This window comes from Gallus gallus, chromosome 4, assembly GCF_016699485.2.
Source record: "Gallus gallus isolate bGalGal1 chromosome 4, bGalGal1.mat.broiler.GRCg7b, whole genome shotgun sequence".
Lineage (NCBI taxonomy): Eukaryota > Metazoa > Chordata > Aves > Galliformes > Phasianidae > Gallus > Gallus gallus.
In genome coordinates, this window is record NC_052535.1 from 34,107,131 (window position 1) to 34,127,839 (window position 20,709).

A 20,709-nucleotide genomic window follows, 5' to 3' on the forward strand; every position below is an offset into this window, starting at 1 on the left:
ACCTTCTCTTTGATTAGAGCTCTTATAGTAAACTCATCATGGGAAGAAAACCCACACTGATGATATTTGTAGATGATACAGGCTTGCCTAAGTGTGTATGTATATTTTATCTCTTACAGTATCACATGTTTTCCTATGTGGTAACCTAAGCACTTTTATAGAGGGGGCTGAATATTTTACGACAAAATATAAACTGTGTTCTGCCAGATGGAGTCTTCATATTTATAAATTGCAAATCTAAATCTTTCCTTTAAAGGGAAGTTACTCAACAAGAAAGGCAAACAGATTAGGAACACAATGCAAATGAATGGACATGCACGCTAATAGTAGTGAAGTTCCAGGCGGTACTAGAAGCAGTGTATTTGCAAAGAAATGTATTGATCTGAAGTTAAGAGAAGATTAGCAGACAGAGTCCAGAAGGACCAAGAGGTTAGTTTCATTGATTCTTCAGTCTTCCTACAGGATTCCTGGGACTTGCTTAGATCGGTAGAGAAGATGTATTTAAAATTACCTATTGGAAAAGGATATTAAAACTACGTTCAGTTCTTCTTTGACTTTCAACAAAACTTTGAAAATGCTAGTTTGAATGTTATTGTAATTATAGTAAGTAGCTTACCATATTTGAGTGAATGCACGCTTATATCCTAGACAAAAAAAAAATTCACCTGATCCGTTTTGATTATCTAAACTATATTAGATCCTAATATGATGATGATGCTAGGCTTCCAGGACAACCAGCTACTACTAGTTGACTGCATGAATATAATGATTTATGGAGATACAAAGTAGGAGTGACTCCAACCTATTGAACATTAGTTAAAGAAATTCCCTGTGAGACCAACATCACTTGGAAATGACCTTGGATACAGTTAAAGGACACTGAAACTTATATGAGGTTTTCAGTTGTATACAGAAGAAGAGTTTTTGTGTAATATTATCAGCTGCTGAATTACAGTTCACTTTTTGCGTTTTGCAGAGGCTCCTAAATTCATGAGAAGATCAGTACTGCTTTTCAATTAAAAGCTTTTTTGGTCAAGTCATGCATAAGAACTGTGGCCGATGATGTTTTTATAGAAAGATTTATTCCTGGCAGGGAAATTCTTTCGGAATGCCCCCTCTTTACTCTTTGTATAGAACTCCGTGCCCTTGGAAAGCTTTAGAGCACTTCTGTAGATGTGTGTGGTGTGACAATGTAGGTCAGATATTGCACATGATCCTTCCTAGTTTAACACCACAGAACTGAAGATGTAGGTTAGGCCTCACAGTCATTAGGTCTTACAGTGACTAATTTTTTTTTTGTAATGAAGTTGAAGATAAATATTCTTTTCTAAGAGATGGAATAGTCTCCAGTTATGTCTAAAATACTTGTAGCACAGGCAGTGAGTTCTCCAGTCTACTCACAATGTCTGTTATGTATCCTTCAATATGACTCTGAGTGAGAAGTTATTAATAATAATTAAAAACCCTAGTGTGCTGTACTTAACTCTCCTGAACTGGTTTTGATGGCATGTCAGGGCCTGCGTTGGACAACAGTGACTGCCCTTGCAATAAATGCCTTCACAACTGACTGAGCCATACATGGCGGCGTGTGTCTCACTGACTGTTCCTCTTCCAGTTTGAGACTCTGTAGGGATCAAATATTTTTGATGTTTTCATCAATATCTCAATGTTATAAGGCAACGTGGCCTCACAGACCAGGACTGCCAGTTTTACCACTGCAATCTGATTAGCTACTAATTAGTAACAGACAGAGACTGTCAGATTTCACTCATAGCAGATATTTTCTGCTGTGAGTACCTGAATGTGAGTACCTGAAATTTTGTGCCAGAATGAAGAGAACATGAGTCTAATATGGTGATGGACTTCAACTGCGTCACTACAAATGCAAAAATCTCGTTGTGGGATGTTCAGTATCCGGAGGACAATCACCTCAACCAGCCTGATCTCATACAGTCAGAATGCTGCCAGCGGATGAAGGAATAAGCAATTATGGCAGTGAGAATTCCCCAGTAGACAACGTGTCTTTTGTTTTCTTAGAGAAAAAGCAGATGTAGGAAGATGGGCATTGTTTCACTTGAAATGTCCTTGCAGTGTTCCCCTGCAGCTGCAGGATTGAGTCCCTTCCCCAGCACTTCTTCCCCATGCTTTCTCAAAGAGCATGTTGTCCCAGCACAGGCTGGGGAGGTGATTTTAGACAGCATGTGCCGAAACTGTGCTACGTAATGCTATGAATAGACTTTTTGCATGTAGAGTCATTCATGTGTGATGCTAATGTGAGTGCTGAAATATTTGTGAGAAACAAGAAGACAGTGCAGTATTTCTTGGGGAGACCTGTAGTTTAGGACATGAAACCCTGGAGGATAACTTACCCTCAAAATGTTTTAACAGTATGTTTTGTGAGGATGTTTTGTCTACAGACCGGGCACTGATCCATAGCAACACCCCAACCGCCTCCACCCCCCCTCCCCTCCCCCCCCCCCCCCCCCAAAAAAAAAAAACCCAAATACAATGGAGATGTAAGGAGTTTCATCATCACCTTCACAGATATGTTGATAGCTTGCTTTGGCTGTTACTTCTCAACGTAACAACCTAAAAGTGAAGGTGCTTGTCCTCAGTCCCTTTAGTCTTTAACCTGTTTTTGTTGTGAAATGCGTCACCCTGTTTCTACAGCTAAATGCACTTAAAGAGGTCTGTTATAACTTGCTATTAGTATTCCACTTTTTATTGAAAGCCTTTGTGACACTTCAGAACAGTTTTCTTAGTGAAGTGACTGCTCAGATGTTGGTAATTTATATTGGTATATGTTGCTTGAAGGTGGGAAACAATCTTAGTTTTCATTCCATGGGTTGGTTTGGCAGGCACTGCTATGACCTGTTATATGGCTTGTTATATCCATCCCACTTACCTGATTCAGTATTGGCCATGAGCCATGCTCCCTAAGGCCGTAATCTTGTTAATGTTCATAAGGCAACTAGAATTGGGCAGTCACTATTTGCATGGAGAGTGCCCTTGGAAAAACATGAAGTGCTGAAGGAAGGTTGTCTGAATTGATAATGATAATAAATAGTAGTTTTTCTTTGTGAGTCCATGCTTTATCAGTGGTGGTGTGTAGTCGGGAGGCAATTTCTAAGTTGGTATCTTTTAAATGTCAGACTTTTTTAAACTAGTTGTGGTAATGAGATACCATGGTGACATTTACAAGCAGCAAGAAGCATTAGTCTGGAGAGTCTAGCTCTCTCCAGCAAGTAAGAGGTGAACTTTGAAAACCTGCCTCTTCAGGAGTTGCCAGTGAGGCCGCGCGTGCTGATACGCTGGTTGCAACACTGATCTGTGTTAAGATGACGTGAGCAAGCAATACGTTTTGTGGCTATCAGTTTTCCTTTAGTCACATAAGCAAATTGTAAACCAAAAGCTATAGCTGACAAAATACTAAGAATGATAAACAATGCCAGTAAATCCTACTACTTTTCCATATGGCACTGTAGTTGCTTACGCAGCACTATGGGAATGTGCCTGTCTCACCCTGCTGGTTTTGGAGGTTTATGTGTGGAACTGAGAAATGAAAGGAAAAAATCAGCTGAAAGAGCTGTCATGGGTGTCTGGGTTGTCAACCATCAGAAAGAAAACCATGGGCATGTCAGAGGACCAAGTAATGTAGAGAGAAATCTAAATAAAAATGTCTCTACAAAGCCTAAAAGAAGGAAGGGTGACTCTACAGGCTGAAACTCAGCTATCTGGAGAGATGAATAGGGGAAACTTGCCTGTTACAAAGAGAATAGGCTTCCAAGAAAACTGAATTAATTTGAGAAATATTTAAGTACTCAGAATTCATGGAAATAAGGAAATAACAAGACTTCTGTATGTTTGTCCTCTGTATAAATATAAATCGCCAGTTATCAACGAACAATCCTTGCATTACAAGATTTTCCTCTCAGATGACTGTTAATGCAAAGTAGTAGCAAAATATCTTACAAAGTTATTTTTCCCCACATTTTTGCTCCAGAAGGTACTGCATAGGTGAACAAGCTCCATAACAAATAACACCTATAACCTACATACCAGAACTTAATGTGGCTTTTGGGCCATGATATGAACATCTGTATAAATTGATTGATCTCAATGGACAGAGATAGATTTATAGGTTTTGATGATTTCATAGATACAAAAAGTCAAGGCTTATCAATACTAAAATTGCACCAAAAATCATAGTTACTGATGCCTATCAAGTGGAATTAATGTATATTGATGCTTATTGATAAATAACCTGTCTCTATCAAAAGGTATTGACATCAATATATATTGATAGATAATGCTTATTGATAGGATAGGTATTGATAGGTATCTCTAGACTGATTTCAGTAAGTATAAAAACGATAGCCATTAAAGACTACTGCTTCCGAAAGGTATTAATATCAATAGGCATTAATGGCATAGAAATCAATAGGCCTATGTGACTACCAAAATGAGTAGCTATTGACGTTGATAGATATTGATGCCTATTAATTTCAGTACCTGTTGAAAGACAAAACTATCAATTTTGATGTGAATTTTAAAATTATTGACATAGAGAGCTAGATATATTTGTCAAATATGATTAGTGTCAATGTCTATCGATGCCTGCCGATTTCAAAATCGGTATAAAAATGTATAGGTATCAATGACTAGCTGTACTGATAGGCATCGATATCAGTATTACTGACTAATATCAAAATCAGTATTGAAAATGGTAGGTGTAGATGCCTATTGATACTGAAAGGTATTGATGCCTACCAATACTTTGCTACTGGCAGGCTTTGATACTGATAGGTATCCATTCCTGTCAATAGATATCATTCTCTGTCAGTGCCTATTGATGCATATCAGTATTAAAATGGGTATCAAAATCAAGCAGCATCAACAAATGAACTTATTGGTAGACATCAATGCTCTTCAATAGATATCAAAATCAATATTAAAAAAAAAAGGTAGATGTTGATGCCTACTGGTATTTTTAAGGTGTTGAAATTGACAGGTATCAATACCTGTTCATATGTTTCAATGTTTATTGATATTAAAAGTAATGACACAGGTAGGTATCAGTGCCTATCAACATCAAAATTTTGGTATCAATAGGCTTTAATGGGTAGCAATGTTGATGCTAGGTATATCAGAATCCCTTTTTAATTAAACTGATGTATTGCATGCTTTATTTTTTATAGAGATGAATGCTGAACACTCAGACTCACAGGATATGTTCTCTAGACATAACAGTGAATGAAATTGCAAATTAGAGAATCTCTTGGTGCTTTAGTGATGGTGCATACGTGAAACAAAGAGCAGAAACTGTTTTTTATGCTTCTTGAGACCATCTAGACCCATATAGTGGTATGAAGTTCACTTCATCTCCTGCATCTGTGTTTTATTTCTTTACCTGAAAACATCTGTGTTCATATTACTACAGAGAAATGATTTTCTTTCAAAGAGAAAGTGTCTGAGCAGTGCAACTATTTCTTCTTTTAATCTTTTTATACCACAGCTCTGTTAAAGTTTCCTTAACACAATTCAATGCTGAACAGGTACCTGGGCTGCAGCCTGTTTGCCCTTTTTAAATGATTACTCCAAAGTTAAATGCCTCTGTAACATAACTGAAATAGAATATTAAATCATGGAAAGCATTTAAGAATTGAACCCTTATGGAAAACATGTGGTTTCTCTATCCTTTTCCTTTGTATTAATTGGTTTCTTCCTCGACAATTTCTGCTGATCATCACAGGGTGCATATATGTTAATGTGTTAGTTCAGAGAGGGAATGCCTTGTTGATGTGCGTCTTTCCTTCCCTGCCTCACTTTAGATTGTGGTGGTGTTGAATTGTCTGTGAGAACAAAAACTGAGTTCCTTTTAGAATAAACAAAAAGTAAAGGCGTGATACAGGAGCGTATTATAAGCACTCTGGCTGCAAATGGCCGGCAGGATCTGGTTTGAAGTGTTTTCCCTTCCTTCTGAAAATACCTGTAGTTTAGCATGGGTTTTTTGGCCCCAGCAACATCTGTTTTGCTCAACAGACTTGCTCTGATTATTCTGCATAACTTGCTAATGAAAGTATAGCCAAAATGGTGCTGTATTCTCATCAGGCCCTGGAAGAGTATTTAAAGTAAGGTGTGAATCCTAAAATTAGGTTTAAATATTTAGCATTTTGGTACTGTTTTTAACAGAAGAGTTTTTTAATAAATAATAACCTACAAATTCAGTTTAGACTTTATTATCATTAATACACCATGCTGCAAAATACAACTATTCAGCATAGCACTCAGGTATCTTAGTTTTTAAAGCGCGTGCTTAACACTACCTCTTTAATTCTGCTGTTATGAGATACTTATGACAGAAATTTAATAGGGAACTCTGTTGATGTTGACAGGAGTGAAATAGAGCTCAGTTCTTTCATAGCTATTCTTTCCAGAGGTTAAAAGAGTAGTAGATAACTTAATCACTAAAATAAATGTGAGGGACTCAAGCTGTATGAGGGAGCACACCTCTGAAATACAGGCTGAGCAATTCCTTAGTGATAGCAACTTTCATGGACCTGTACTTGCGACTGAATTTCACTCACTGGCATTACAGAATCCCAGACAAAAGCTATCTTGTTTCAAAGTGTCTGCTATTTGTTTTTATATGGTAGCTTTTCTTCTAAACTACAAGAATACAGACAGCATAACTGCCACTGCTCAAACCACGGCAAGGGTGCTTTTGAAGAATTGTCAACATAATTTTTCTGAATGTTTCTTACTGAAGTCAATCAAATAAAATGAATAATATGCTTCTTTCTCTCTGATTCTGCAGATTGCATTGGAAGTAGTTCTTACATATAATACTCAGCACTTACTGAGGCTTAAGACTCGCAAATGCCTATTTCCTGATAAATTAGTAAAATCCATTTACTCTCTGAATTGTCTTCTAATGATTGCAAAGTGCACAATAACTGAGATAACGCACTCAGACAAAACTCAGGTTTAATGATGCAAAGAGTGAGGCCGGTTTTGTGTTATTTCTACATGTTCCACAGGTTTTGTTTGACAGTTTGTTCCTGTGTAGCTTGTTATCTGAGATCAGTGTATAGCTTTTCCCTACAGAAATGATTCCTGTAGTGGGAGAAGAGTGGAAGAAGAGGTGTGGAGCCTCTGCACTGATTGTTGTGTGTTAGGTGCTTGGCCTATTATAACACAGTAACTCTTGAATTAGCAAACTCTTTACCAAACATAGCTGAAACGATGACCAGAAAAGAAAATCTATTCTGCCAAGTGAGCAAGTGTAAGTTTACCTAGCATAGGAAGAAACTTCAACACTTACCTGTGAAATACCATAAAAAGAAATCTAGATTTATACAACTTCTGCTAGACACATTTGGAAAGACTTGAAATGGAGAAAACCTATATAGTAACTGAAAATTGAGGAAAAGCTGATGTTTGGTGGGCTTTCTGTTTCAGAGAAGCTCTGTGCAAAACAGGGAGATCTGCATGCTAGTTAGAGAACTTAAGTTTTAGTCTTGGATGATACTTAAACTATTTAGAGAGTCAGGTGTGCATGACATGGGTGTACAAGACATTTTTTAAAGCTATAAAGTGCTTGTGCTTCCTTAAAATGGAGATTTATGGGTATTAAGCTGCACACAGGGTTAAAGATCATTTTGCTTCAGTAGCCATGGGCCCAGAAGAAATGAGCTGAAAATCAGTGTGACCTGATGCGCAGGGTTAGTAGTGGTTGGTTCAGAACAGCAATTAGACCAAGAAGTCTGGTCTGGTAGTGACTGAGAGAGAGCTAGCATTCTGGAAATGTATCAAGGATGCCAAAGAAAGAGATAATACTTAAGCCTGTCCAAACCAAGCAAGCCTAAAGTCATGAAGACCAAATATGGAGGGCTGAATCCCAACAGCTTGATGAATGTCTGGACAGCTGTTTCAGACTGCAGTATGTTTATAACACAGAGCTGGCTGGTGAAGTCCAAATCTCATTCAGTCACAGGATACTCACACTCCAAAACCCAGCAAGACTCCCTGGTAATAAAAGAAAAAAATAAATCCTTCCGCAGGAGAGTGCTCTTGGTCAACTAACAGTGCTGCATCTGGTAATCACCAGTGTGGTGCTTCTGCAGGGCCAGTAGAGGCCAAGTGATTCCTGTCTCTTACTCCCAACTGCTGGGAAGATCCGCTGCTAGTAATGGAAACAACATAAAGGCATGTCCAAGAGGAACAGGAAAAGAAAAAAGAGGAAATGTCTTTTCATTCATTTAAATGCATAAAGCAGATTCTCCTCAATTAATGGAAGAGAATTTTTATGAAGTAACTTTATCATCTGAAGCAGAGTAACCTTTGATAGCATGTATCATTAGTGTCTTGGCAGCCAGGTCTAGCCTATGATTTCTAGCGCAGAGATGCTTTGACCATGTAGATTACAAACATGTTAGTGAAATGCTGCTGTGCTTTAGCTAGCTATTATAGGAAGGGATGGCTTGTCAAATTTTGGGTTCAAGCTAGTGCCTTTTCCTGGCAAATTTGTATAGCTGGGTAAACTTTGAAGTAAGTTATTTTCTTTTTTTAGGTAGTTGGAGCTTTCTATTTCTGTGTGCTGTATCAGTTGAATTATTTAGTTTATCTTCTGTTTTATGCTGCTTATCTAATAACTTTCTATTAATTGAAGAAAGGTCACTTTAGTGTAATCATGACACAGATTTAGACGTTAAAGTAAAAATACAAGTCTGGGGGACCTGGATTGAAAGAGTTCAAATGTTCTGGCCACTAACATCCATTCCCTTTTCCTTTTAGTCACATGGGATGCAAGCTGTTCAATTCATTTGGCCTTTAATTCAAACTGTGAAGGCTGGCACCAATGAGTATGGAAAGAAGTACTTTTGACCTTGTATCATGGGGCAATTTTAACATTTCATGGCATATACAAAGAAGATGATAATAATTATGTTGCACAGTTGTGATAAAAAAAGACAGGCAGAGGCATTAACATTCTACTTTTATATTTTGTGTATTTGCCTTTCAGAACTGCTATAATACTGGAACAGAATAATTAGTCATTTCTAAGTCTGGCACCTAAAGCAGTGAAGAAGGTTGTGTCTCCATGTGAAATGCAGCAGTCAGCATTTCTTACACAGATGAAAAAGGAAAGATGTCAGGAAATGAGGATGTGCCAAACTCTGGATCGTACACTCTGCACATACACTAAGGGACACTTCATGATTTATCATTGACTACAGAATAGCTTTTGAATAGCCCTTTATGTATGTACAGAAGGTATTCTGGTTTGTTTGTTTGTTTGTTTTGTGTAGGAGAGGAAGACACGATGCTCAGATGTTTTCTACTCTTATGATACAGAAAAGAAAGAATGTGAATATTTTCTTTCAAAATCCAAATAGAGATCCACAAATGTCAGAAATATACTACAACATGATTTTGCATTCTCAATGTGTCTGTATTTTGTTTTTAAAGAACAAAAAAAGTGTATGTGTTTTAAGTATAGTGACGGTGGAGGTAACTTCATATATATATTTTCTGTTGCTTGTGAGAATGAGAAGATATACACACACACAATAGGGATAGCATTGAATAAGAACTGAACATGTCTTAAGGAACAGTAACAAAAAGAGAACAATTTCTTTAACTTTAAAATAGAAATCATTGGTATGTTGCTTTCCTTAAAAAAGAAAACAAACAAAAAGCCAGTGAATTGTTAATTGCCTCAGGCATATATAAGCACCCAGTCTGACAAAGACCTGTGTCTAATTTTATGCATGAGAATAGCCCAGTTGATGTCTTTGGAGCTAAAAGTGTATCAAGCAGTGCCTGTGGATATAGTACTGAAAACACTGGACACCACATTGTTTTAAGCAAAAAATAACATTTTTTTTAACCACTTGAAAAATCAGCACTCGATGTCTTGTATTATTTTACACAAGAGGAATATATACATTAGTAGAACAGCTCTATCAAAAAATTTATTTACTACAAGCTTACAATTGCATCAAACAACATTGTATTAAAAAATACCAAATCAGTAAATATTAGTTGTTGGTGTTGATCTAATATGTTAAAACATAACCATTTAAGTGTTAGGTTTTATAAATCATTGTTTTCTAGACAATTCCGTATATGGAAGTTGAGAATAAATTTGCAGCTCTATCTGTGCTTTTTCTCTGTTTATGAGCTGATGTCACAAAGTCCGTGGTCCTATGACAATGAAAATCTGAATTGGGCTGTTCTGTTTGGGCTGCTTTTCTCTCAGGAACATGTTTATGAAGTTCTTCAAGTTATCTCCCTGATCTCAATGTAATAGAAGTCTGTCTTGATTTCCTCTGAGAACACAGCTTTTATCCTTTCATAATTCTCTTTGTCACTAATAGAAAAAGAAATTTGAGCAGACATGCGTGAATGGAAAAGAAGCAAACTGTCGGTGATGCAGCTCTTGGTTGTTCCTGCAGTAATCGTTGCATCTTTGAGTTTAATTTATGTAATATATATCATCAAATGAACAACAATAAAGTGAGAGAACTGTATTTGTGGATTCAGTAGTAAAGCATACCTTGTTCTGCATCTCTGTAAGTGAGTGATACAAAAAATCTGGTAGTGTTTTCTCTGTGGAACTGATGATCTCTAAATGCCTCAGCAGTTTATGTGGAGCTCATCACATTTTACCTGTAAAAAGGAAGCCATTCAATTTTGCTGCAGAAACCTTAGAATGCTCTTGGCATTCCCTGTGTTTGGCTATGAAATTCTGACTAAGAATAGGACCAGAATGTTTGGCTGAGTCCCACTGGGTCAGAGTCCTGTGGTATGGGTGGCTTTTCTTTTAACTTCAGAGTTGCTGTGCAGGCACGGGAAATTCAGATGAAATATCAGCAGTTAATTCAGTGGCATATGGCATTCTACAACCTGAGATTTAACAGAACTTAAAAGGATTGGTGCTGGGACCGGTGTTATATCTGTAGGTGACATGGACAGTGAGATCAAGTGCACTCTCAGCAATTTTGCAGATGACACCAAGCTGAATCGTGGAGCTGACATGAGAGAGGGAAGGGATGCCATCCAGAGGGGCCTGAACAGGCCTGAGAGGTGGCTCATGCCAACCTCATGAAGTTCAACAAGGCCAAGTGCAAGGCCCTGCACCTGGGTCAGGGCAATTCCAAGCACAGATGCAGGTTGGGTGGAGAATGGCTTGAGAGCAGCCCTGAAGAGAAGGATTTGGGGATGTTGGTTGATGAAAGATTCAACATGAGCTGGCAATGTGTGCTTGCAGCCCAGAAGGGCTGCATCAAGAGAAGCATGAGCAGCAGGTCAAGGGAGGTGATTCTGCCCCTCTACTCTGCTCTCATGAGGCCCCACCTGGACCACTGTGTCCAGTTCTGGGGCCACCGACACAAGAAGGAGATCAAGCTGTTGGAGTGGGTCCAGAGGAGGGCCACAAAGATAATCAGAGGGCTGAAGCACCTCCCCTATGAGGACAGAGAGCTGGGGCTCTTCAGCCTCAAGAAGAGAAGGCTCTGGGGGGACCTTATAGTGGCCTTCCAGTACCTGAAGGGGGCCTACAGGAAAGCTGGGAAGGGATTTTTTTAAGAGGATAGGTAGTGACAGGATGAGGGGGAAATAGTCTTAAACTGAAAGAGGTTAGATTTAGACTAGATATTAGGAAGAAATTCTTTACTGTGGGGATGGTGAGACACTGGAACCAGTTGCCCAAGGTTGTGGATGCCCCCTCCCTGGAAGCATTCAAAGGCCAGGCTGGGATGGGGTTGTGAGCAACCTGGTCTATGAGAGGTGTCCCTGCCTACAGCAGAGGGGTTGGAACTAGGTGATCTTAAAGGTCCCTTCCAACCCAAACCATTCTATGATTCTATGAATTCTTTCCTTGAGTGTTCTGTTGTTGGTTTTCTGTTGTTTTGTTTTGCTGAAAACACATTACCTGATTTTTCTCTATCTGCGGACTACACAGCAACTGTAGGAGACAAATTTTTAAGAGTGATGTGTTTTATGGAAGTTGAGGCTTAGACTTAGGCTATTAAGGCTTAGGTGTCCTTTTAAGAACTTGATTTACAAACATTTGGGTATGCATGCTTCTGTGTGATGACATTGCAAAACAGGACTCTACTCCTAAGGACCAGTGACTTCAGGGTTAAAATATGTCTTTTCAACAGAGAGGAGGAGTGGGCTCATAAAGGCTGGAGGCCATTTGAAATGTTTGGGCTGAACAACAAGAACAGCTTTCACATATGCAGGAGATAGGCTCACATACCACACTGTGTGCAGTTTGGGTAGCTATACGTACATGTGTATGTAGTCTGTTTACGTAAACGATACATTTTTGTATGTGACAACCTGTAGAATAAAAAGTAAACTGAAGGAATGTTAACAATAGACTCAAGACCAAGCCTTCCTACTTCTCTGTGCAGCATTTCCGCTGGTTTTATTCCCTCAAACTACTTAAAGGGAACTGATAACTTAGCTGAAGTCCAGGCAACGCAGTTATTAGTGTCATCTGTACACAAGAGATAACAGTGACGTAATCTTAGTGCAAAGGGAAAAAAAATGCAACGTCACTTGTTTCTTGCAAAAGCTTTTTCCTGAGGAAATTCATGTGGCTTGTTGTGACTGAGTATTGCACCTATGAATTTCACCTCTTAGAATTTTTTTTACTGTCTTTTCGGCTTTGCAAGCTATGGATATATTGAGGACTACAAAAACCAGGAATTCTTCTGCATGTTGAACAGAAAGATTTTTCGATAGGAAAGCGTAAGTTGAACAATGTGATATTATTAATAGAGGTTAAAAATGTGAAAAAAATTAAGATATCTTTAGTGTCCTATGTCTGCAGTGCATCTAACAACAATGCTCTCCCAAGTCTCAGACCTAACATGTTAGTGGTTTGCTCGCTTTTTATGAAAAAAGTCAAACATCTTTTTTCCTGCAGCTTAAAAAAAAAAAAAAAAAAAAAAAAAGTAGTCTAGTCAGAACAAAATTCTAAGTACAAAGATACTATATGTAATGATTTAGTCCAAAACTTGGGCTGTGTGCGCACCAGAGCCTGTAGAAGCCATGAAGCTGGACAAGAACAAGCAGGCCGTTTGGCTCCACAGCCCGATGTTGTGAAATTTGGCTTGGAGAAAGTGGAAACGTCTCACCGATAGGTAACCCCAGCCCTTCGCTTCTGGCTCTGTTGGTGACCTTGTTACACAGAATGAAGTAGTTCAGATCATGCCAAAAAATGAGAGCTGCAAATCTTCAAGGAATGTCGCAATCATGCGGGGAGGTACTAAATATGTTCAGACTATTCCAGAGCAGGAATCATATCCAAACTACATTTTTAGTCTTGGACATCAGTGTCCTTTCAACTTAGTCTCAGTAGCCTAGCATATTTTGGGTTGTTGGTTTTTTTTTGTGCTTACTGCTCTTGGTCCTTACCTAAATTTTCACAGCTCAATGTATCTGTTCTGTGCTATGAAATGTAAACAGGGTTAGTGTAGTAAGCACCTTGCTAAGTATGATTCAATTTGGCGACCTGTAGCTTTTAAACCTTCTGTCAACTAATTCCTCATTGAGATGATCTTCAAACTGAGTACCATGTGTTACATTTGATATATTGGTTTGTTAGAAAACTTAAAGTTTGAATAGCAATTGCTGTATATAATAATTCTGTGATTATAATATGTAGGCTCAGGAGAAAATCTGGGAGTTTTCTGGGAGTTACTGAAGAGAGAAATTTAACTCATGCTTTTGGATTCAGTGTTTTTTTATGAAGCATAGGTATATGGAAAGAGTTTTTAAAGAAAGACAAATATCAGTGTTGTCTTCCCTGAGCTAGGCTTCTAGAGTTCCCAGTGATGAAGTATTTGCATTGCTGTGTGTACTTCTTGTAGCCTTATCTTTGCAGTCTGCTGCTTTCTCATGAAAAGAAAGAAAAAAATTGAGAATTCAGAGTATTAATATATCTTTGGCAACTTTAAATGGATTTAAATCATAGAAGCAGCTGATGCTGATTGCCTTGTGAAGGGCAACCCACTTGCTTGGTTATTGGTCTCCCTCTCTGGGGACAGTGTGTGGCAGATGTGCCCACTGTCACTACTTGCTCATTCTGCTCACAAGAAATGCCAGGGGTTGTGTGACTGCTGATCTTGGTTTTATTGTGTTGTTGGGGTTTGGGACCTTTTTGCTGTCACTGATTTCCTTCCCTGAAATCAAACTTCTGCAAACAAGCTAACTGTGATATGTGAGCATGTGTCAGGTACTAGTGAGTGCACAATACTTGCAGTATTTTTTAAAGCACTCACAAAAGGTGCTTAAATTCCTTTAAAAAGTGGGAGGACCTCAAAGAACCCACAAGAAAGAGCTTTTTATAGAGTATGAAATAAACATGTAAAGGTACAGTGAAATCCAGCCTCGGAGTGTGGGAGAGAAAATAAGTCCTGTACTGCCTCTGTGCATCTCTCTGTCAATATGTGCTGTGTTACAGATGTTATTGATCCAGAGCACTACACCAGCACGCAGTACAGGCTGTACTCTGGCATGTGACTGCTCCAGGGCTGGCATTCTTTCCATCTTTCCTGGGTTTATCTCCTGTAAACTTCTCCCTTTCCGTGTGCTGTGGCTGAAGACCTCGCTCCCTTAAGTAGCTGGGCCCTCCTCCAGAAGAGATCTGACACATTGTGGGCTCACCTTTAGCTTTGGCTGAGGGCAGGGATGCTGGTGTGGTTGGCTGAATATTTGAGAAGCCAAGTGGGCTAGAGCTGTGACTTTATTCCTTACATAAGGACACGTGTGCTCGCTGCAGGATGTGACCATTCCCCCCTGCAGATACCAGGTTACAGACAGCTGGCGCGCTGCCTTCATGCCTGTGCTTGCACTTCCATGGGAAGAAAGTACCCTGCCTCCAGTTGTCAAAGACAACTAAATGCTCACTGCTTGAAAAGCACAGCCTGGATAAAAGCGCGAGAGATTTTTTTGTGGCTTGTGCAATTTGAGGAGCAAGCATCAATGTTTACTCTGTGCCAAAATCTGCCCGCATAAGCAGATCAGACTTTTTAAAATGTTGTTCTGGAAGGTCAGAGACTATTTCGTTTGCTGTGCTTTTTTTTGCTTAGTCAAGCAAAGTTCACAGGAGCCAGAGGAATGATTTGATTTCCAAGTTTTCTTCATTCTTCACTGCGTGCCTTGTTAAATACATCTGTGGTAGTCTCAGCTTTGAGCAGCTACGAAGAAACTTCTAAACAAGCAATAAACCCCTTTGTCGCTTTTTAAAGAAATATAACTTCAGAATTACTGAATGAATGGTATCAAATGACTGAGGGGCTGTTTATCTCCTGAGTGTTTGCATTATGTGCACAGAAGATGTACTGTACAGCTGTTTGAAGTTTTCCTCTGAACCTTTTTACGTGCAAAGGCCCTCCCACCTCCTACAACTCATGTTGCTTTTCTGGTGTCAGAGGCAGAACTTTGGTTTTAGACACATCCGATGTGCAAATGCAGTGTTAACAAGAGTTGACCTTTTGTAGTGTGTATGCTTCAACCAGCGCTGAAGGATTATACTACTGTAATGTGTTAGGGCTGAGTCATGACACTATCTCTGCACTTTGCCAGCAACCATTTCCAGTTGTATCTCTTTAACATCATCTCAATTGTTTATTTACAAAGAAGGGAATAATTCCCTACCTGACAAGGGTACTGTAGGTTTCCTTATGTTTGTGGTGGTGTTTTTTTTTTTTGTTTGTTTGTTGTTGTTGTAACTGAGTATTTCTGATAGATTCTGATAAGCTCTGTCCAATAACAACACTCAGCACGGGCCACTTGCTGCATGTCTATGTGGCTCACTGATATACGGGCTGTCCCATGGCTCCTCTCCACCCTTTTTGTTTGTTTTATTTTTCTGATAGAGATGGAGGAGAGAAGGTGCAAGGGTTCTTCTGTCCTCGATACCTTGAGCCTCTCCATTCCTCCTCCTGTGGACTTTCTCACTACATGGTTTCTGCCTGCATAAACACAGTTTAATATTGAAGCTGAAGTTCCTTTAGATTACACAGTGTAGTGCTGCTTGATGAGCTGCCAGGCAGGCACGTGTGTATTTTTTAACTGAGATTTGATCTGTAGCTACTGCACTGTCATCTGCCTGAGGTTTGCACAATGCATTCTTCCTGTACTCGGGGCATTACCTCGGCTGCTAATTATTTCTCTCATCATGAACAAAATTGTGCTGTTTACCTTAAAGGTGATGCATCAGCTTCATCCTGCTTAGCTCGCAGCCCTGCAAGTTAACTGCCTGCTTACAGCTGTTCCCCTGAGGTTCTTGCTCTACTGGTTTTCCGTCAGCTTCCACTTTCCAATTAGAGTCATTTGGAAGCACTCAACTTTCAGTAGCTGTATTTTTCAATGCCTGTTCCCACTTCACTTAAAGATGATTATACAATGCAAAAAGTCGCATTTCCGTGCAATGACTGTCTTCGGCTTGCAAAAATGTTTTAAGATATGGGTGCAAAATGTCATAGAAGTATACTTTGTACTCTGTTACAATCCAGGCCAAAGGAGAGGATGCAGCTTAATCATTACAGACTTTGGACAGGGAGGCATGACTTTTGGTTTCTATTCTTGGTTTTACTGCTGACTTAACATGTGACTTGTGTAAGTGATTTAACCTTTGTGTGGCCCAGCTTGCCCACACATAAAATAAATATTATAATCTCTGCTTCTCAAGTTTTGTCACTGAGGGCACTCCAGTAGCCTGTTACGAGCACCCTGGTTGATGACATGTTAAACATAAAGTGCAGTTCTGCAGATCTGTTTCTCATTCCTCCCCATCCATGCCCCCTAATGGCACTCTTCTACTTACCAGGGAACTGAGCCAGTGGCCTCTCACAACAGCTGCATTTGAATAAAACAGAGAAACCGAAAACCAAAAGAATGAGGCTTGAGAGCGTAGGAAAAGGCACATCTTTATGTGTACAGCCTCCGACTCGGCAGTTCCCTTCCACATGTAGCCATGGTAGTTGTAAACTTCAGAGTAAAAGGAAGTAACACACTGCCTGAGTCTGGTGTTTCTGAGCTCAGGCATACCAAAATTCAGCTCTTGCAGTTATGGAGAAGGAAAAAAAGCCAGAGCACAGGTGAATGTTTGTGGATGACTTTGTGTGATGGTCATTTGCCGTGTTGCCATAGAAGATGTGTTTGAATTACAAAAAACTGTGATGTGCATGTTTCTCTGTAGTCCATACATAAGCCATGTGAGCAAGCAGTTATGCAAGGGCTTCTGCAGCAGTTAATATCATACCGAAGTGATTTGTAAGTCATAGAGATTTACATGTGCTTGAGTTTAAATCTTTTCTCCCTTGCTTGTGTGAGAAGATCAACTGTGGACAAAATGGGCCTCAACAGGACCCGGCCCAACGGCCCATCTCCTCTCTCTGTATTATACGTCATTCACGTGGGATGAGACTCTGCAAGGAGTAATGGAAACAGATTCCAAACATAAAAAGAGTAGCTGGTATCATCAGATTTTAAAGAAGAAAATGTGAGTGGAAATATTGTAGCGGAAACTGCTGCAGCAAATGTTTTCCACTAAAACCTGCACCAGAGTGCTGAAAAGCCACATACTCTTTCCTTGGGTTTGTGCGTCCGCTCAGAAGTAACAGCTGAGAGGGAGAACATAAAAAACTATACAAACATCAAAAAGTTTTATATGTAATTTAACATGGATTTACCTGGCAAAACAACTTGGAGAAGGGACTGCAGAAGTTCAGCATGTCAGCATGTTCTGCTCCTGACACGTCTTCTCCAAATGCTCCTAGAATGAATATCAGTACCGCTATAGAGATGACTGAGCAAGGCAAAGACCTACTTCAAGTGTGAGGTTTTATTAGAACAAAGCGCATACTTGAAGTGTGGAGGTCATTATTAAAGATGAAGGCTGAAATTCTGCCCCTGCTACCGTCCATGGCAAAATCCCTACCGATTCTGTGTACAGCAGGTTTTTACTCATCGTCTTGAAATCTAGCCAGCAGAAGCAGCAGCAAACTGCTATGTGGCTGTCTCTCCTGTTTTGATTTTCTCATCGGTGGGCAGGTGTTTAATGCAGAATTAAGATTTCTTTCTCTGCCCCGCGTGGCTTGCTTTTACCATCCTCCTCTATCACCACAGGCAGTCTGCCTGTCTGAGCAGGTTGAGCTGGGTGCTGATTTTATTGAGAAGCAAGGGAGGATCACTCATACAGTCACTTCTGCTGTCTGATGTTCTTAGGCAGGAATCATAATGGTGTCCTAAGCTGCTAAAGCTGCTTCTGCAGTGAACAACTCATCGTAGACTACTCAGATCCCTTTTTTGAGAGCTGACTTCTGTTAACGATGCCCGTGGCTTACTCTGGTACGCTCCGTCACATACTTTCTTGTTTGACCATAGCTATATCGATATCAAAGCTTATACCTGAAGTATTCATGGTAATGTGTTTTTTTTTTCAGTATTTCTGGACATGTGAGTACGTCATTCCAGAACGGTGTCAGTGATACCTTATGCAGAGACAAAACAGACAAATACCCCAGAAGGTTGGGGTATTCCCTGCCTGGCTACGTTCCTTTCCTCATAAAGCCTGGACTACCTGTGTTTGCAATGCAGAAAGCTCACATTCGGCGAGCTTTAGAAAACACATTTAGCCCCTGCTTACTAAAATATGGCCCACCATCCTGCACGTTATTGTTCTGTTCCTACATGCATGGCCTTGCAGGGATTCCAAGAAAAATGCTTCCTAAAATACTACACATAACTTAAACTTGGCTGTGCATGCAAAGGAAAAGCAATTAAGGATAAAAATATTGTCTCAAATCCAAGGAGTTTGAGACAGGAACATTGTTATTGTTCCCCTGAAGAAATCGGAGTGCATTCACATTTAATGTTTTCTCAGAAGCTGCTCTGAACTTTCCTAGAAAGAATTAAGAGAGGTGGCACAACCAGTAATTCCAATGATCCTTTACATTAAATGAACCTCTTAAACGAACCAACAGAACTCATATTCCTCTTGTGGAGTGTGTTCCTCCAAATAGCAGGTACCAAGTGGTGATAGCTTTGTTGTTGCCTTCGTCACTTCTTACAGGCTCCTGAGGAGGAGTCCATGAGTGGCGCAGGGGCTGACCGCCGAGCAAACAAGTGCTGATGGAGTCCCTCCTGGGTCTGTATGGAGCACGGGCAGCTGGTCTGTGCTGCTCAGATAATACACATCAGTGAGGTCTCTGCTCTCTGTCTGCTTTAGCAGCGTTGCACATCAGCACTGGAGGAAGGTTTCTGGAATCTCAGGGAAGAGATGCTGGGTAATAAAAGTGTCACGCTGGCAATATGGGGGCAGATAACAGATCCCCGGTGCGTGGCACCGGCAAGCAGCAGCACCAGGGGTGGGGAAAGCTGAGGCCCTGAGCCTTGCAAATACACAGGATGCATGCGGTGGAGTTGCTCCCTTTTGTGCCTTCGCTGCTCTGGGCTCCAAGAGTGAGAAAACACAGAGAATTCCCCTTTTAGGTTTATTTTAAGGTATTCATGCAGATAAGAACAAGGGGAATCAAAGTCTTAGTTTAGGCTTCAAAATCTGAAGATGCTTCGAGGTGTTCGATGAAAAACAGTGTAATTGCTTTATTGTCACAGTGAAAAAATATCCTGGGGGTGAAGACTTTTCTTGTCATCTCCAACCTTTTAGGACGCGTAGGAATGGGAGCCCTGGTGGGTACCGGGGCAGCTGTTACACGTCTGTGCAAACGGAACCACCCGAACTGCTGTGTTGGACCCAGGTGTGGTTGCTGGGCGGGAAGCGGTGGCTGCACATGGGCGCTGTGTCAGTGCCTGCGGGCTCACCGTGCTCCGCTCTGTAGTTCGGCTCGGCAGGGAGGCAGCCCCTTCTCCCCACGCAGGGAGCACAGGTGCGTGGCGCGAGGTAAAGCTTCGGTATGCGAAAGCAGAAAGCCTGCCTTCGAACGCTCTTTTTGGGCGTGGAAAGTTTGGGGTGGAATTTGGTGCCAATTTATGAGCATTTCCCATCCTGCTAGAAAGATGTGGCGCTGGCTCTTCTGGTGGGCCGGCAGCAGCCGCGAGGGAGCCGCAGGTGCCGCTTTATTCGTGCCCCGGCCGTTATTCGCTACGGACGCGCGTTGCCGAACTCCCGCGTGCCTCGGTTTCCTCGCCTGAAAACCGCCGAGCCGCGCGGCTGCAGGGAGCCCGGGCCGCGTCATAAGCCCTGCGCTGAGCCCGCCCGACGCGCACCGGGCGAGCGGAGCGGACGGCCCCGAGGCCGTGCCGCGGGCCCTCCCCTTCGCGCCAGGGCGCGGCGCGGCCGCCGGCCCCTCGGTGCCGGGCCCGCTCGGAGTTGCTGCCGCTGCCCGGGGCCGGCCCCCCCTCCCTCGCCTTCCCGTTTTGGCAGGGGATTAAAGCAGCTCCCCCCTGTGGCAGCAGTGACCCAGAAACGAGTTTGATTCACGGAGTCCTTCCTCCATAACAAGTACAAACGTCAGTCAGAGGGAGTCTCCGGCGGTGTGTGTGTGTGTGTGCGTGTGTGTGTGCGCGGCGCGGACGGCCGCTCTCCGCGCCCCGCCGCCGCCGCCGCGCCGAACTCATGCGGCGGCCCCGCGCCCTCCGCGCAGGGGGAGCCCGGCCGCGCCGCCCGCCGCCGCCCCGCCGCCAGCAGGTAACCGTGCCGCCGCCCCGCGCCGCCGCAGCGCC

The 20,709-nt window shown here is 41.3% G+C and overlaps 1 protein-coding gene and 1 long non-coding RNA gene across 14 annotated transcripts in view; one reads left to right on the top strand and one right to left on the bottom strand.

Moving 5' to 3' along the window:
* Positions 1-20,709, top strand: part of JADE1 (jade family PHD finger 1) — a 150,634-nt gene that overhangs the window by 84,959 nt on the left and 44,966 nt on the right. The window contains exons 1-3 of one of the 13 annotated variants that reach the window (XM_046941066.1): positions 12,621-12,765; positions 18,253-18,375; positions 18,471-20,674. The exons of 7 other annotated variants lie outside the window; for them this stretch is intronic. Coding sequence is in view for 1 of the 6 variants with exons in the window: in XM_040699862.2 (XP_040555796.1) it covers positions 13,228-13,282 (55 nt within the window). In the remaining 5 variants the exon portion in view is untranslated. Of the gene's footprint in view, positions 1-12,620; positions 13,283-14,840; positions 20,675-20,709 lie in introns of those variants that run through there. 5 more of the 13 variants (XM_046941067.1, XM_003641177.6, XM_040699862.2 and 2 more) reach the window with 5 other exon arrangements.
* LOC121110746 lies at positions 9,295-20,251 on the bottom strand. The gene is made up of 3 exons (XR_005859669.2): positions 17,718-20,251; positions 10,562-10,674; positions 9,295-10,375 (listed from the first exon to the last, which is right to left on the bottom strand). It is a non-coding gene; the product is annotated as an uncharacterized LOC121110746 (long non-coding RNA).